This window comes from Gorilla gorilla, chromosome 3 (assembly GCF_029281585.2).
Source record: "Gorilla gorilla gorilla isolate KB3781 chromosome 3, NHGRI_mGorGor1-v2.1_pri, whole genome shotgun sequence".
NCBI lineage: Eukaryota > Metazoa > Chordata > Mammalia > Primates > Hominidae > Gorilla > Gorilla gorilla.
In genome coordinates, this window is record NC_073227.2 from 54,130,338 (window position 1) to 54,148,204 (window position 17,867).

At 32.9% G+C, this 17,867-nt stretch overlaps 1 protein-coding gene across 2 annotated transcripts in view; it reads right to left on the bottom strand.

Moving 5' to 3' along the window:
* GABRG1 (gamma-aminobutyric acid type A receptor subunit gamma1) overlaps window positions 1–17,867 on the bottom strand; it is an 85,255-nt gene that overhangs the window by 57,970 nt on the left and 9,418 nt on the right. For both annotated transcript variants that reach the window (XM_019024943.4, XM_055384452.2), the window contains exon 2: window positions 1,468–1,616. In XM_019024943.4, the coding sequence (XP_018880488.2) occupies window positions 1,468–1,616 (149 nt within the window). The remainder of the gene's footprint in view (window positions 1–1,467; window positions 1,617–17,867) is intronic.

Genomic DNA, 17,867 nt, shown 5'->3' on the forward strand with positions numbered 1-17,867 from the left:
AACAACTTTCTGAAAAATCTACTCAATTAAGAGATGACTAAAATAACTTTAGCAAAATATACCAATGATGAGAATTTTTTTTATTATTATTTAACTTTTATTTTAGTTTCGGGGTTACAAGTGAAGGTTTGTTACATAAGTGAACTCATTTCAAAGGGGTTTTCTTGTAAAGATTATTTTCTCACCCAGGTATGAAGCCCATTACCCAATAGTTATCTTTTTTGCTTCTCTCCTCCTTCCCACCCCCCACCCAGTGTCTGTTATTCCTTTCTTAGTGTTCATGAATTCTCATCATTTAGCTCCCACTTATAAGTGAGAATGGGTGGTATTTGGTTTTGTGTTCTTGTGTTAGTTTCCTAAAGATTGTAGCCTCCAGCATATATTGAAAGAGCCTAAAGACTAAAGCAAAGATTGGGAAAATGGTGTTAAACAAATTTACAAATATTACATGTTGTGACAAAGCAGAAAATATATAATTAAAAATAATAAAGCAAAGGAGAAGGAAAAAAAGAAAATAGAAAAATATCATTAATTGTTGTATGGACAGTATGTGGGAGTTAAATAATATCAATAACAACTGAGAATCTCGAGTAAAGGGCTAATAAATGAAAGACTAAGGCTATTAAGATAAAAGTACGAAGGTAAAACTAGAACAAAAACATGAAGCTTCCAAAATACTAAAATAAAACAAATATTAATTAAATGCAAGAAATTCACTGCCCATATAGATACATAGCAAATACTACTAATATATGATGCCAGGGTTGAGCACAAGATTCTCCCTTTTATTTCTTTTCCCTATCACTGCTCAGTTTCTTAAACACACTTCTGTCTAGCTTTCTGATATTTTTCTCTACCCAGAAAGAAACCTGTTTTGAAGACTGTGTTTTCACATCACACATACTTGTAGATGTGTAGGGAAAGAAAGAACCCTAGCAAAATAAGAAGAGAAGATAACGAAAAAAAGTGTCCTTAAAAAAGACGTTTAAGCAAACATCATACCTACTAGTGAAATAGGGATTACTTTTCCAGATATCAGGAACAATTTGAGATTATTCAACATTATACTCTAGTCTTACCCAGTGCAATATGGCATGAAAAAGTATAATTTTGGAAATGAGAATGTAAAATATTCATTATTTATAAAAATGGTCATTATTCTGTATCTTATCTTTCAAATATTAGCTCTTTTATGAAATATTTCTCAGTCTTAGGCAGTTTTATCAAAACTCTGTCAGATATTGTTGTAGCAGTTGGAAAATAATTACATTAATTTTTTTCTTTTTTCTTATTTCAGACTGTGAACTCTTCAAAACATTAGTGACCATTCCAACCAATAATCTTCAAATTCAGCAGATTCTCTGACATACATCAGACACTCAAGGAATAAGAAATAATGATTAAAATAGTACCAGTAATGATATGTTTAATGGTCACCAAAATCCCAGAATGGTAACTCAAACTTACCTCCTATATCTGGACGAAGTTTATTGTCATAGCCTTGAAGCAATGAATTCAGAATTTGTGTGATATCTCCTTCATGAATTTTTGGGGCCAAGACCCAGGTTTTGTTCACTGTTAAATCCTCATCATCTTCATCATCTGCCTTATCAACACTAAATAATTCAAAGAAAAAAATGGATGGCAGAAGGTTCAATCAAGTCATGTATAAAAGTATAGTTTAAGTATGTTACAATTGAGTAAGAAAGTAATAATGGCAGACAAAAATGTATTACACTAACATTACATTTAGTAAGACCAATACGTTTGTCATACAAAGTTCCCTGATATAATACTCAAAAAATGAGAATTCTGTGCAAGAAATACACAATATTAAAATAATAAAGTAAATTTTGACCATTCCCACAACTGTCATTAGCATTCATAAAAATTATTCCACCAAAATATGACTGGTGTCCCCTAAATTTGTATAACATAAAATCTATAAACCCATATGTGGTGACCTTAAACCACCACAACCAAAAATAAAAATTAAAAGGTAAAGAATTACAGGAAAAGATGTAACAATTAGTCTGGTAAAATGTACAAAAAATGGATGTGTAGAAAAGAAGAATTAAGAAAAATTGAGTAAAGAAAGGTTTGAATAAAAAGGAAAACATGTTTGTTGTACATACTGTTGCTCATTTCTTTTAAATCGGAAGAACCCAGCCATCTTTTTCCAAGAACTTTGTCAAAGATTTTATAATCATCAAATTATAATAGGTGACTCATCTTGCACATATATTTGGGAGGAGGCATAACTATCACATTTTACTAGAAGTGATATTGGGGAGATCAGATAACTCTCTTCCTTTATTTTATAACTGAGAAAACCAAGGACCACAGAAAAATAGCCAAAACACAAATCTATTTATTAGCAAAACTGAGACTCAAACATTGCCTCTCCAACTATTGCGTTCTGATACACCTGTGTGCTTAAAAGTGAAAAGATTCAGCTGACTTCTGAATTGTGATAGAAACATCCAGTAATAAAGATACTCATCAACAATTCATCAAAGGTAATAAATTACTCTTCTCTTTATTGCCCATAAGTAACCCCATCTTCTTTTGAGTAAGGTCATTCTAGACTTAACAACACACCTATTTTAGGAAATCTCTCATGCTCCAGTGAAAAGGGGTCCAAAAAACGAAACACTAACATTGGTAAAATCAAGTAAATCTATAATTTTCCAGATTATTCACATATATTTCAAAGATGCGTTTCCCTCAAACAGTAAATACTTAATGCTTTCTACAGTATCTATTCAGAACTCTTTTGCTTTGAATCTAAACACCTTAGCAAATGCAGCCCCAACTCCCTTTATCCTTAACCTCTCAAGCTGATTTGAATTGCTAAGAAATACATCAAGCATGAGAATACAAGAGAACACGCCAGTCCGAGATGTTTATGTTGGACTACCCTGGCCTTGGGAGAAGTATTACTACTTTTGATTGCCACCTCTTTGGTAATTTTTTAGTGCTTGCCTTCTCATTTTGTGAAAGAAAGTGGAGTGGCCAAACAAATCCTGAATTTTTAGTTCCATTTCCCAAACATCAGCTATAAAAACCTGGATATCACATCTGCCTTGTAGGCTATCTGTACCATGGTTGGGGGGTTGGGGGACTTAATTGTATCATCAGATTCACATTGCCCTCTATTTTGTTTTTTGTGAAAATATTTTTGTTAAGATGCTTATGAAGATGCTTGTGAAGTAAAAAGCCTCATATTGTCATAAAAAAATTTTATGAGATTTTAACATCATAAATTAAAATTTTACTTTCAAAGAATTTACTATATTATTTCATCTTTTTAATAATTATATTAATAGTTATCTTCCACGGATCAATAATAGTGTATTATTAACAATGTTTCTCCTCTTGTTGTGAAATAATTATGCTTCTCACCCCACTAACTTTTAACTTGTCTGTAATCTGCAATACTCCTTCCTGCAGGAGGATTATACATCCCTGTCCTGTTGAACTCAGGTCTGACCCTGTGATTGACTTGGGCTAATGGTATATAACTGACATGCATCACTACCGAGCAGTGGGTTTAGTGTCAGTGAAGTTTATTACATCTCTCTTGTCCTTCTGCCAGGTGATACTCAGCCATACTCACAGGCTACTCCATTACTTCACTCTCAGAGTGAAGGTGACTTGGACAGAGGCACAGCTGAACTACAATGGACATGTAATCTGAGTGAGACATAAACATTTAGGGTTGGAAGCCACTGGGATTTGGAAGTAGTTTGTTACCACAGCATAACCTAATGTGTCTTGGCAGATTGCCTCGGGATGGTCAATTTTATTTGTAACATTTTGAGAATACAAATTGAGAGATGTTAAGTAACATACGCCTCAGTTCTATTATTCCAGATCTCACCAGTTTCTCCCACCACCAACACCTTAGTTAAACAATCTTAGCAAAATCTCTGCCAGAACAATTCTGGCCCCCTCAAGTTAAGTATATCACTAAAGTACATAGAATGTGCTTTTTATGCAACCTCAAGAAAGCTTTCTAGTAGTCAGAGGCCAGTTCTCAGACCCTAAAACCCATGGTCCTTCTACTATTATTATATTCCCTTACTTTGCAAATGAAGAAAAACTCTGTGAGAAGTGGATTAACTTGACCAATGTAACACTGCTACTCTGGTAGAACTGGGGCTCTGATACCCGCAGTATGCAATGAGCACACTATAATACTGTTTCAATTTGAGATACGTTTATATATGAGTAAAAATACTTTGAGCCTGTACTTTAAGGATGCATTATTTTAAAGTATACAAAGTTTCACTTATAACCCTATGCAGATTCCTGGAAAACATATTGGTTAACATATTTTTACTTACGTACATCATGACAGGATTATTTTGCTCTACTTAACTTGTGTACAGTATAGAAACTTTGTTATATGATTTCCTTCAAATAACTTCCTATTATTTTCTCCAAGTAAATAAGTACATATAAGCTGAGGAATTAGAAATACTGAGTAGTCACATGTTCTCACTTATAAGTTGGAGCTAAATGATGAGAACACATCGACAAATGGAGGGGAGCAACACACACTGTGGCACATCAGAGTGGGGAGGGTGGGAGGAGGGAGAGGATCAGGAAAAATAACTAATGGAGACTAGGCTTAATACCTGGGAGATTAAATAAGCTGTAAAACAAGCCATCATGACACAAGTTTACTTAACAAACCTTTACATGTACCCCTGAACTTAAAATAAAAGTAAAAAAAAAATACTGAAGTATTAAGAATCCCTGTTGGTGTGTGCTTCTGGAATGTTTTATTTCCTAATTAGACTTGTTGAGATATTGGCAACAACTTAAATTTTAGGTTTTCATTCACCTCTAAATTTCAGTTTTATAGAATGAAGTATCTGGTGGGTATGGCAAGCCACTGCACATGTAAACAGTTTATCTTTCCTTGAATAATGATTGCAATCAAATGGAAGATTTTAGAAAAAAAAAAAGCTTTTTCTGTTTTTTTTTTATGGTGGCAATATTTTGATAATCTAAAATCCACATGCTGATACTAATTTATATTGCCCTTTTCTCAGGTAGTAGAGAGGTAATATGAAAATTGACCTCAAAAATACTACAAAGTTATCTTTCCTCAGTTTTGGCAATAACATAAAAGAAATTTCATTATAGGTAATTTATCTACACCTTTTCTCTAAGCTATCTAAGTTATGTTCAGAATGTTCATTAATTACTTTGAATATTACATTGGTGTTATCTTGATGATTAAAAAGTACTTCATAATTTTAAAAACATAGCACTTATAGTGTGTTTCATGTCATGATGTTTTTTGGAAGCTGGGAGATTTTTGTAGTGGTTACATGTTTTGGATAAATATTTATTTGGAAGAAACAGGTATGATTTTTTAAAAATAATACTCTGAGAATTTATTAAAAATTAATATACCTACCTTAAAAATGAGAAAACATAAGATTACAGAATTCCAGGACACACAGCTATTAAACAGTAGACCCAGAATTTAAAATAATGTTGATTTAATTTGAAGACGTATTTTCTGCTTCCTTAAAGTTTTCCTGGCACAACGTATACCTTTATTGAATAATCTAGGGTGGTTCGGTTTTGAATTTCCTAATTCACAAGACCACAACAAAACCTATGGTACGTAATTAGCAGACACATTTGGATTGTATGTGGCCAGGGTAGTCTCAGCCCTTGACTCCAGAGAAGGTAGAATCATAAACTCAAGGAGTCGCACACTGTATGACAAAAAAAGCACTGTGATCTCAGTCTCTGACCCAGTGTTTTTATCCATCTATAGAGATAATACCGTGTACTAAAAATGTGCTAAGTGCTAGGAATACAAAGACAAATGAAATCATAATCTTGATCTAGATGGTCTCATTTTCTAATAAAGGAGAAAACATTTTCAATCCAATGACACAGAAAAGCATCAGACATTAAGATGCTTATCACGGTATTACCTATGATTATATGACATTTTTTAACAATAAGAGTATGTTTAAATAATGATTTATTAACAAAAAGTACACGTCTATTGCTTGTTAAGAGTCTGTAAAAACATCAAATTATTTTCATAATTTAATATTACATGAAAAATAACAGAAAACAATTTGCTTTAATTGTCATCTATGTATAAAGTAGCTTAAAAGACTTGATGGAAAAACAGAATAATGTATACACTCAACATTCTATACTAGTGAGACAATAGAAAATTTATTTTTGCATGTTAATAGTATCCTGAAATCTTCATGTATACATTGTATAATGTAAATACATGAAAAGGAGTGAATTCGACGTGAATGCCTACCTAAGAATGAACTTCTTCTTATATACCAGATAATGATCTGAAATAAATTTCTAATTATAAAATGAATAACTAAATAGAGTATTTTAGAGAGAGGTAGAATATCATACTCTCTTAAGAAAATTATTTTGGCAGCCCTGAAAATTTGCCACTTGGTTCTCCTGCTGTGAGAACATAGCTGCCTGCCAGTACTAAGGATGAGCCCTGAGTCTGCACCAGACCCAAGCTGTCTCAGGCTGTTTTCTGTCAATAACTGAACATAGTAGGAATATTAATTCAGATCCATTCCTGTCAGACTAGGAGCCCCTCTGAAGGGCAATTTGTGTTGGAGGATTCCTACCTCCCTGGCCAAAACTTTCTTAGAAGGGTATTGCACTCAGATTCTTTTGATCCAAACTACTTCTTCCCCCCTCTACTTTCGTACGTTTCAAACATCTTTGTTACCTGAAGCCTCTCTTGCCACTCCCTCCTCCTCTCATTTATGTTTCCCAAGCATTTCTCTCTTTCAAGTCTAAGGCCATCTTGACATCTGTTTCTCAAAGACTTCTTCTCACATTCAATTGCAACCTGTACTTATTTACTAAAGAAAATCTTTGAGTCATTTAGTATATGATTATTATTTCTTTTTGTCTTACTAAACTCAGCTATTTTAATGTATCATACAAATTTCTTTGATGACAGGAAATTACTGTATGTGGGAAAAAAACCTTTAATAACTATATTACTCTTCTACATAACAAACAAGAGTTTCAAAATAATAACAAAGGGTTAATTTAAGTAAAGACAAGGCATGCTTTGCCATAAAATTATGAAGAAAATCCATCCTTATTACTAGAGAAAAAAATATATGCCTATAGCAAGTCAGTCAATTAATATAAACTATTTTTCATGCATAAATTAAACATTCATTGAGGTTTGCCAAGGAAAATCTTGGTTTACACCTGTTGCCCCAAAATGATTTTTAATAGCAGCTTCTCATCACAAAATGGCCTACTTTGGATGATTAATGATATAGTCACCCTGTATTTAGTTCATATAAAGGTTATTGCAAATTTCCTGGTTCTGACACGGGAGGGAGCTTCTTCCATTAATCTGTTAAGAAACCAGAGATGAAACTCAAAGTAGCTTAATAAGGTGCCTGAGGAATGTGAGTAAACCCTGAAGGAATAGTGATAGACTATTTTACCCACAGTGTGAAAAAAACATTATAATTGCAAGTGAAATTGATTGATGAGGCCATTTACATACTTCATTGGAAAAAAATGATAATTGCTACTTGTACTGAGTATATGTACAGAAAAATTTCACTGGATAGTAAATATGATAAATATTTGTCACTGGTACTTCCTCATAAAAACTTCTAGGTTGGTTAATTGGTCATTATTTCCGCACAGGGAAAAGTTCCACCATGTTTATTAAAATAAGTATAAAATTTGGTTATTCATATTCTTACCATTTGAGGTTATCATAGCCCTATTTTTTAAAAGTAAGTGGGGCTAACAATATTTTAATAGCAAATTAATCAGTGAATTAATATAAAATCCAGGTAATAGGTAGATATACTCAATCAAGAAATCCAAATTTTTGCCTGTTATAATTAAAAAATAAATAAATATGTTCAGAAATCATGACTACCATTATGATTCTTGTTATTTGAATGCCATTGACTAGAGTTAATTTTGAGTGTCATTTTGCTACTCCTATTATTTCATACTAATAAACACAATTGACTTGGTGATTTGGCTATCCCTATTAGTGCTCATTTAGATAGCTGAGAAAAAGCGTAAGTGGTTAGAATGAAACAAAAAGTATAGGTACATTCTCAAAGCTGATATTTTATATATTTTTATATAGCAATCAGGAACCAAATTCAAGTTATGATTAGCTACATGTAATCTCTACCAAAGTTCTATATACATTACACTAAGCATTTCTAGGAACATAGAATGTTTGAAGTAAGAACACGTTTAGATATGTTCATGTCCTACTCCTTATATTAAAAAATAAGGAAACTGGAGTTCTAAACACATAAATGACTTCATTAAGGCCTCCCAGCTACTTAGTGCCAAAAATTTCATATAATTATTATATTCACATGTGAAATGATTATAATGATTCAAATGTATCAATGATCATACCACATTATATATCAGTTACTTAGAGAAATGACTCCTACTCAAAACATACATAGAGGTTGTAGTAAAAGGAAGTTATGAAGTATTTTAGAAACTCTTAAAAAGTAGATAATGATGTAATCATCAACTGTCTATGAAACCAATACACAGTTTAAGAAACAAAACGCTCTACATTCTTCTCCATCCTCAGATATTATAAATGTTATGATGAATTTATTGCCGTGTTGTTGTAAATGTAATAACTAATGTGTTACATTAACTGTTAGTTAGTTATTACATTTTAGCATATACCTATGTATCCTTGAATGACACAACATTACATATAGCCATAATACGTTATTACGTGTAGTCACATAATCCCTTTTTCCAATCTATTGGATATGAAATAGTATCTAATTTTCATTGCATTACATTCCTGTAATTATTATAAAATAAAACACCTATTTATATGTATTCGTTATTTTGCCTTATGTAAACTACATTCTAGTTGGGATTTTAACACTCTTTAAACAATTATAACAATTATTTTATTAAACTTCATTTGACAAATGTCTATTAGGTGCTTATTGTGTGCTGAGCATCCAGCATTTCCGGATGCTGGGGATGCAAAGATGACTAAAGCAGCCCCCAGAAGAAAGCTCATGGAAAATAGAAGCCTTAAGTATTAGTATTAATCTTTTAATGGTAATGTGGGATTTGTACAAATCATTACAAATCTTTGAGCCACAGTTTCCTCATCAAAATTTTAAGGTTTATATTTCTGTAAACCCTTAGGTAATGAATATATATATTCATTAATATATATATATTAAACAGCCTTTCATTCCTGACAGTGGAGAATTTTAATCAATAAATGCAGCAGTAGCTAATTTGTAGTGCAGCCCGTTTAAAGGCATAGCTAGAGAAAGAGAAGGAACTTCTGCCACCAAGACAGCCCCATCCCCAGCTTTCCTGATGTTTGGTTGATCAGTCCTTCATTGGGTCCCAGGTGATACCCCATAATTAGTCATTTATGTATTTACATTGGTTTGTTTGGTTTGTCTAAGTGCAATTTTGTAATTTAAAATGAAAAGAATCTTATACTACAAAAGACTTTGACAAAGAGTTAGAAAAGCAAAGACATTTTGCCATTGTTTTATTTTGCATTGGTAGGAAATGAGCAGATTTACTTCCTCAAAACATAATACAGCAAGAGCACTGTTAATAACTCAAATGTACATAAACGCTCATAGCTTGAACACAATGAAAGCTTGGTTCCACTCTGCTCAACTGAATTAAGCTCAGGATGGATAATATGTTAAGTTCAATAATTAGGTATATGAACTTCTCTCACCTAACACCTCCTTTCCTTGTGACCTATCCTGACTTTAGAAACAGTTCATTTTCAGTCATTTTTTTGGTATATGAAATAAAACATGTGGAGGTTACTATAAATTTTTTTTTCGCTGGGTCATTAAGCTTGATATGAAAAAGAACCATGAGTGAGGAAGAATCTGGCTTGCATGGTCACTTAATTCATCCTTCCAGCTCCAAACGCAACTACATTTACATCATTTTTTTAATTAAAAAAATTGTGGGTACAAAGTAGGTGTATATATTTAAGGGGAATGTGAGATGTTTAGATACAGACATGCAATGTGAAATAAGCACAGCATGGAGAATGGTGTATTCATCCCCTGAAGCATTTATTCTTTGAGTTACAAATAATCCAATTATATTCTTCAAGTTATTTTAAAATATACAATTAAGTTATGTTGACTACAGTTACCCTATTGTGCTATGAAGTAGTAGGTTTTATTCATTTATTCTATTTTTTGTACCCATTATGTGGTTTTACAATTGTCTATTGATCTTTTCTCTACTCTTGAATATTATTTTCTTTTCATTTGTCATTAACTAGAAACTCATTATAGTTTGCCATTTATCAGCAAAAGTTTTATGAAATCGTATAAATTGAATAATATATATGTTCCTAAGGTAATACCTTATAATAATGTACACAATGCTTTATTTTTAACATGATTATACATCTTACTATTTAATATTTTAATGCAATCATTCTAAATTCTACACACACAAATGTACATGTACACCATCTTCATTGTTACTCAGTTCCTTCCTTTCTTGTTTCCTTTCCTTCTCTTGTTCTTCCTCCCTGTCACCATTCCTCCCACCTCATGTCCCACCCTCCTTCTTTTTCTTATTGCTTCCTATCTCCCTCTCTTTTTTTCTCATATGTGAATTATGATGGTGATACTAAATTATATAATTTTGAATCATTAAATAGAAATGATGATTCTCTTGTCATTGCCTTTGGAGATATCAGAAATCCTATCTTATTTTAATTTATTTTCTTCAAATATTCTGTTAACTTGTTACTCTACAACAATCTCATGTTCTACAAACTTTCCGATTGAACAATACTTCTACTCAAAGCTTTGACATTTAAAATACTTTACACATATGATTATTTTTAAAATTAGACTATTATAAGAATACTATTCTACAAGTGGTGACATAACTTGATTATAAAAAGAAGGATCAATAATAGAATAAGTACTTACGTATTTGGTAAAATGTTTATGTATATGCGATAGACAAAAATCTATGCTAGAGGACATACGACAAAAAAGGGAAGGTAAATCAACAGATTTCCTGGCACATTCTGCACATTTTAAATATTTGTCAGAAGGAACATTAGAAATACAGAAAAATTATTATATTAGTAAATTGGAAATACTTGGGAAATATTCTGTATAAATGATGGTAATAAGTATGGAATGAAAAAATTCTAAGAAACATATAGTATTGGGGGATTTTTAGCTAGAAGGGAACATGAATTGATAATCTTTTCATGCACATTTCTTAAGCCAGGAAACAAGCATTATGGCCTGTCAGGGTCAAGCCAAATATGAAAAAATTCTGCTTAGTAAATTTTTGGCACATACATTCAGTTTATATGTCACTAAATCTCCGTGTGAGAAGTGGTGTTTTGCACAGCCACTTGAACTAGAAATTGATTTTGTTCAATTCACATTTGCTTTGCTTAATATAGTCCACTCATTCATCAGTCAAGTAGGAGCAAAATGTTGACTTTCTGTTCTCAAGAATCTTAAAATTTGTTCAAAACTAAAGAAATTCACTCACTGACAATGATCTAATGACAGAAGTTTTGTGCTAGGATTCTGAACATATTAATCCTTACCACTATCCACGAGTGTGGAGTCCTTTACCACTATCCTTACCACTCTCCATGAGTGTGGGATTTTTGTTTTGTTTATGGATGCATCTCTAGTGACTAGAGAAGTGATGGGCACTAAGTTGGCACTCAATTATTATTTGTTGTATGAATGAAAACACGAATGTGGATTTTATAAGGTAGGCATTTTACCCTAATTTTATAAGTGAAGATCACTCAGTTTCTGAGAGATTTAAATAACTTGCCAAAGTTCTTACTATTAGTAAGTGGCAAAGGAAGAATTTATCACAGGTAAAATTCATCAGGAAGACTCAAATTATTTTAAAAAGTCTCCTTTGGGTTTCTTTAATTCTGCCCTTGCATTGATAACATAGTCTATTATCAATACAACACCCATAGTGATGTTTTTAATATACAGATCTTGTCATATCATATCTATGCTCAAAACCCTGGATCTTAGTTGGAGGGTTTTCCATATCTCTTAGGATAAACAGTGTCTCCTCAAGTTTTTAGAATACTTTCAGTAGAATTGGTACCAGGTTTTCTTTGCATGCCTAGTAGAATTTGGCTGTGAATCCATCTGGCCCAGAGCTTTTTTTTGGTTAGTATTTTTTTTTTTTTAATACTGATTCAATTTTGAAACTCAGTGTTGGTCTGTTCAGGGTTTTAATTTCTTACTGATTCAATCTTGGAAGATTGTGTGTTTCCAGGAATTTATGCATTTCCTCCAGATTTTCTAGTTTGTGTGCATAAAGGTGTCCATAATAGTATCAGAGGATCTTTTATATCTCTGTGGGATTAGTTGTAATGTCACCATTGCCATTTCTGATTGTGCTTATTTGGATCTTCTCTCTCTTTTTCTTTGTTAATCTAGCTTTCAGTCCATCAATCTTGTTTATCATTTTAGAAAAGGTTTCACTGATTCTTTGTACAAATTTTTGTGTCTCCATTCCATTCAGTTCTGTTCTGATATTAGTTACTTCTTTTCTTCTGCTGGTTTTGTGGTTAGTTTGTTCTTATTTTTCTAGTTTCCCCAGATGCGATGTTAGATAATTAAATTGAGATTATTTTAACCTTTTCAGACACACATTTAGCATATAAACTTTCCTCTTAACACTGCTTTTGCAGCATAACAGAGACTTTAGTATATTGTATCTCTGTCTTCATTTATTTCAAATAATTTTTTGATTTATCCCTTACTTTCATTGTTTACCCAAAAGGCATTCTGGAGCAAGTTGTTTAATTTCCATATAATTGTGTGGTTTCAAGAGATCTTCTTGGTATTGAGATCTATTTTTATTCCACTGTGGTCCAAGACTATAGGTGGTATGATTTTGACCTTTTTGAATTTGTTGAGATGTGCTTTATGGCTGAGCATGTGGTTGGTCTTGGAGTAGGTTCCATGTGCAGGTGAGAAAAATGCATATTCTCTGGTTGATGGGAAGAGTGTTCTACAGATATCTGCTAGTTCCAATTGGTCAAGTGTCAAATTTAATTACAGAATTTCTTTGTTACTTTACTTTTCTCCTTCAATCTGGCTAATGCTTTCAGTGGGATGTTGAAATCTTCAACTATGATTGGGTGACTGTCTAAATCTTTTTGTAGTTCTAGATGTATGTCTTTAAATGTAGGTGCTCCAATGTTGGGTGCATATAAATTTAAGATAACTGAGTATTCTTGTTGAATTGTACCCTTTATAATTATGCAATGCCCTCCTTTGTCCATTTTTACTGTTGATGGTTTAACGTCATTTTATCTGATATAACATAGTGAACCCTGCTCTTTTTGCTTCCTGTTTGCCCAGTAAAACTTTCTCTAAACTTTATTTTGAGCCGATGGGCATTACTACCTCTGAGACAGGTGTCTTGAAGACAGCAGCTGGATGGGTCTTGTTAATCTATCCAACCTGCCACTCTGTGCCTTTTAAGTCCTCTCTAACTAATTCTAAAAAGCCAGCACCACCCTAATACCAAAACCCACCAAAGACAATGAAAAAAGAAAACTACAGGCAAATATCCTTGATGAACATAGATGCAAAAACCCTCAAAATAAATACGGCAAACTGAACCCAACAGTACATCAAAAAGTTAATTCATCACAATCAAGTAGGTTCTATTCCTGGGATATAAGGTTGGTTCACCATATGCAAATGAATAAATGTGATTCATCATATGAGCATAATTAAAAAAAGACACATAATCATCTCAATAGACGTGGAAAAAGCTTTAGATATAATCCAACATCCTTTCATGATAAAAACCCTCAAGAAACTAGGAATTGAAGGAACATACCTCAAAATAATAAGAGTCATCTATGACAAATCACAGCCAATATCAAACTAAATGGTCAAAAGGTGGAAGCACCACCCTTGATAACTGAAACAGGACAAGGATGGCCACTCCTACCACTCCTATTCAACATAAGACTAGAAATGCTAGCCAGAGCAATAAGGCAAGAGAAAGAAATAAAAGGCATCGAATAGAAAAAGAAGAAATCAAACTATCTCTTTTTAGAGAGTGCGTGATTCTATACTAAGAAAATCCCAAATAACTCCACCAAAAGGCTCCTGGAACTGATAAACCACTTCATTGTAATTCAGGACACAAAATCCATGTTTAAAACTCAGTAGAATTTCTATACAAAAATAATGTTCAAGCTAGGAGTCAAATCAAGAATGTAATCCCATTTACAGTAGCCACAAAAATAATACCTAGGAAAACATGTAACCAAGGAGCTGAAAGATCTCTGCAAGCAGAACTACAAAACACTGCTAAAACAATTCAAAGGTGACTCAAAGAAATGCAAAACATTTCACGTTCATGGATTGGAATAAACAATATTATTAAAAAGGCCATATTGGACAAAGCAATTTACACATTCAATGCAATTCCTATTAAGCTAACAAAATAGTTTTCCATAGAACTAGGAAAAACTATTCTAAAATTCATATGGAACAAAAAAAGAGCCCAAATAGCCAAAGCAACTCTGAGAAAAAAGAACAAAGCCAGAATCATCACATTATCTTATTTTAAACTACATGAAAAGGCTGCAGTAACCAAAACAGTATGGTACTGGTACAAAAACAGACACACAGGCAAATGGAACAGAAGAGAGCCCAGAAATAAAACTGCACACCTACAGACATCTGATCTTCAACAAATTTGGCAAAAATAAGCAATGAGAAAAGGACTCTCTACTCAATAAATGGTGCTGGAATAGTTGGCTAACCATATGAAAAAGACTGAAATGGGACCCTTAACTTGCACCACATACAAAAATTGACTCATGATAGATTAAAGGTTTAAATGTAAAACTTCACACTGTAATAATCTTAGAAGAAAACCTAGGAAACACCATTCTGGATGTCAGCTTTCGGAAAGCAATTATAGCTCAGTCCTCAAAAGAAATTGCAACAAAAACAAAAATGGACATGTGAGACCTTATTAAACTAAAGAGCTTCTGCAGAGCAAAAACAACTGTCAAAGAGTAAACAGATAATTTACATAATGAGAGAAAATATTTGCAAACTATGCATCTGACAAAGATCTAATATCTAGAATCCACAGGGAACTTAAACAATTGAAAATCCAACAAAATAAAACCCCATTAAAAGTAGGCAAAATACATGAACAGACATTTTTCAAAAGAAGACATAGAGGTGGCCAACAAACATAGGGAACATATTCCACACCTCTAATTGTCAGAGAAATGAAAATCAAAACCACAACAAGATATCTTACACCAATCAGAATGACTATTATTGAAAAGCCAAAAAGCAACAGATATAGACTAGGCTGTGGAGAAAAGGAAATGCTTATACACTGTTGATGAGAATGCAAATTAGTTCTGCCAAAGTGGAAAGCAGTTTTGAGATTTCTCAAAGAACTTAAAACAGAACTACCATTCAACCCAGCAATCCCATTACTGGGTATATATCCAAAAGAAAACAAATCATTCTACCAAAAAGACACATGCACTCACATGTTCCATGCAGCACTGTTCACAATAGCAAAGTGATAGGATCAACTGATAGGTGCCCATTAGTGGTGGATTGGATAAAGAAAATGCGGTACATAAACACTATATAGCCATAAAAAAGCCATTAAAAAACAACAAAATTGTGTTTTTTGCAGAACAGAAAAGTAAATACCCCATGTTCTCATTTGTAAGTATGAGCCTAACATTGGGTGCTCATGAACATAAAAGACAATGGGGACTATTAGAGAGGGCAAGGAGGTATGAGGTAAGGGTTGAAAAACTAACCATTGGGTACTATGATTCGTATATCACTGATGGGATTATTCCTACTTCAAAGCTCAGCATCCTGGAATATACAAAGGTAACAAATCTGCACATGCATCCCTTGAATTTAAAATAAAAGTTGAAAAAAAAAGAATAACTACAAGGCTACAAGCAACTACAAGGCCCCCACATTATGGTCTTCCACTTCAAATTCTTATCTCCCCAACCCTCACTTGGCATGACTGAAAGCTTCACTCACTTATAGTATTTGTTCAAATATTATTTAATCATTGAAGCCTGTCTGATCACTGTTTGCTCTTCTATCCAAATTCCACACCACCTTGCCCAGCTTATTTGTTTCTCTATGTATTAGTCCATTTTTATACTGCTCTAAAGAACTGCCCAAGACTGAGTAATTTATAAAGAAAAGAGGTTTGATTGACTCACAGTTCAGTATAACTGGGAAGGCTTCAGTAAACTTACAATCATGGTGAAGGCAAAGGGGAAGCAAGGTACCTTCCTCACAAGGCAACAAGAAGGAAAGGTGCTGAGAGAAGGGGGAAGAGCCCCTTGTAAAACCATCAAATTTCCTGAGAACTCACTATCGCAAGAACAGCATAGGGGTAACTTCCCCCATGATTCAATTACATTCACCTGGTCTCTCTCTTGACACAAGGGGGTTATGGGGATTACAATTCAAGATGAGATTTGGGGGGTTGGGACATGAAGCCTAACCATATCACCATAGCTCTAATTTAATTATAAAATCCTATACATAAATGATAAAAGATGAAATAGTATTAACCCATTAAATTATATTTGCCCATTTGGACAAAAAGATAATTTTATAAGTTCCAATTTAATATATTTATGCTTATTGTTTACTGTGTATTTCTCCCTTCTGAGTACCAACTCCAAAATGGTAGAAGGTGTTTTATCTCTAGTTCATGGGCATATCACAAGTTTCTAGAACAGCCTCTGTCACAGACAGGGTTTCAATAAATATTCTTTAGTAAATGAATATATGTTGTCTCCACAGGCCCTATCTGTGATCTGTTGTTCATGACAAGTTAGGTAGTATTTATTTACAACCATCAAACACATTTTCATAAACACAGTATTTCAGGGAAAAGTTCCAGAAAAGAAACGTATAGGTTCTAATCTTTCTGAGTAGAAGATACAATATACTCTATGTCAAGAACTGTAAGAACTAGCTTTTCAAAGGGTAGGAAAAATCACTGATTTTAGACCTAAAATCAAAAAGTAAACAAATTTTCTCTCTTTTTTGCCTTCATGTTTGAGCTACTAAACCCTTTTGTAGAAAAGTTCCTTTCTAGGGTTGTAGCTCTGAATAATTTTTCACTGTACAAAAGCTGTAGAAAAGCAAAATAAGTAAAAGAGTGATAAATAACAGCATTATAGATTTAAACTTTCAGAATTTTATTATATGTGCAGCTGAAGCAAGCACTAAACCTCCAGAGTTTTAAAGAGGAGAATTGATAATCCACTCAATACTATGATTATTTTATGAGCACAAAGGAAAATACAGTGGAACCTATCACTTAACATACATAGAGAGATGCTTTGAAAACTTGAAATGGCAGAAGAGAACCAAGCCTAGAATACTAGGTAAGTGTGTCCTGTATGCTTCCAATCTGTCCTGTGGTTAACTCTACCATGCAGTTAATCATACTGTATCTTAATTAATTACTTATTTATTTATGACCGTCTCTAAGCTTTAAGCAATTTGAAGGTATTTAGTTATTTAAATACCTTAGAGCCAAAGTATGTAATGTGATACCTCCAGCACCTACTCCCAAATCTGATACATAGTTTGTGCCCAATTTAATAAAAATCAATGAATAAGTAAGTGAACAGAAAAAAAAATTTAAATCCTATTGTGCTATTTTCAGATAAAATTACCATGAATCAAGAACATAACTAAAACTATAACTGTGGTCCTTAATTTAAAAATTATGGT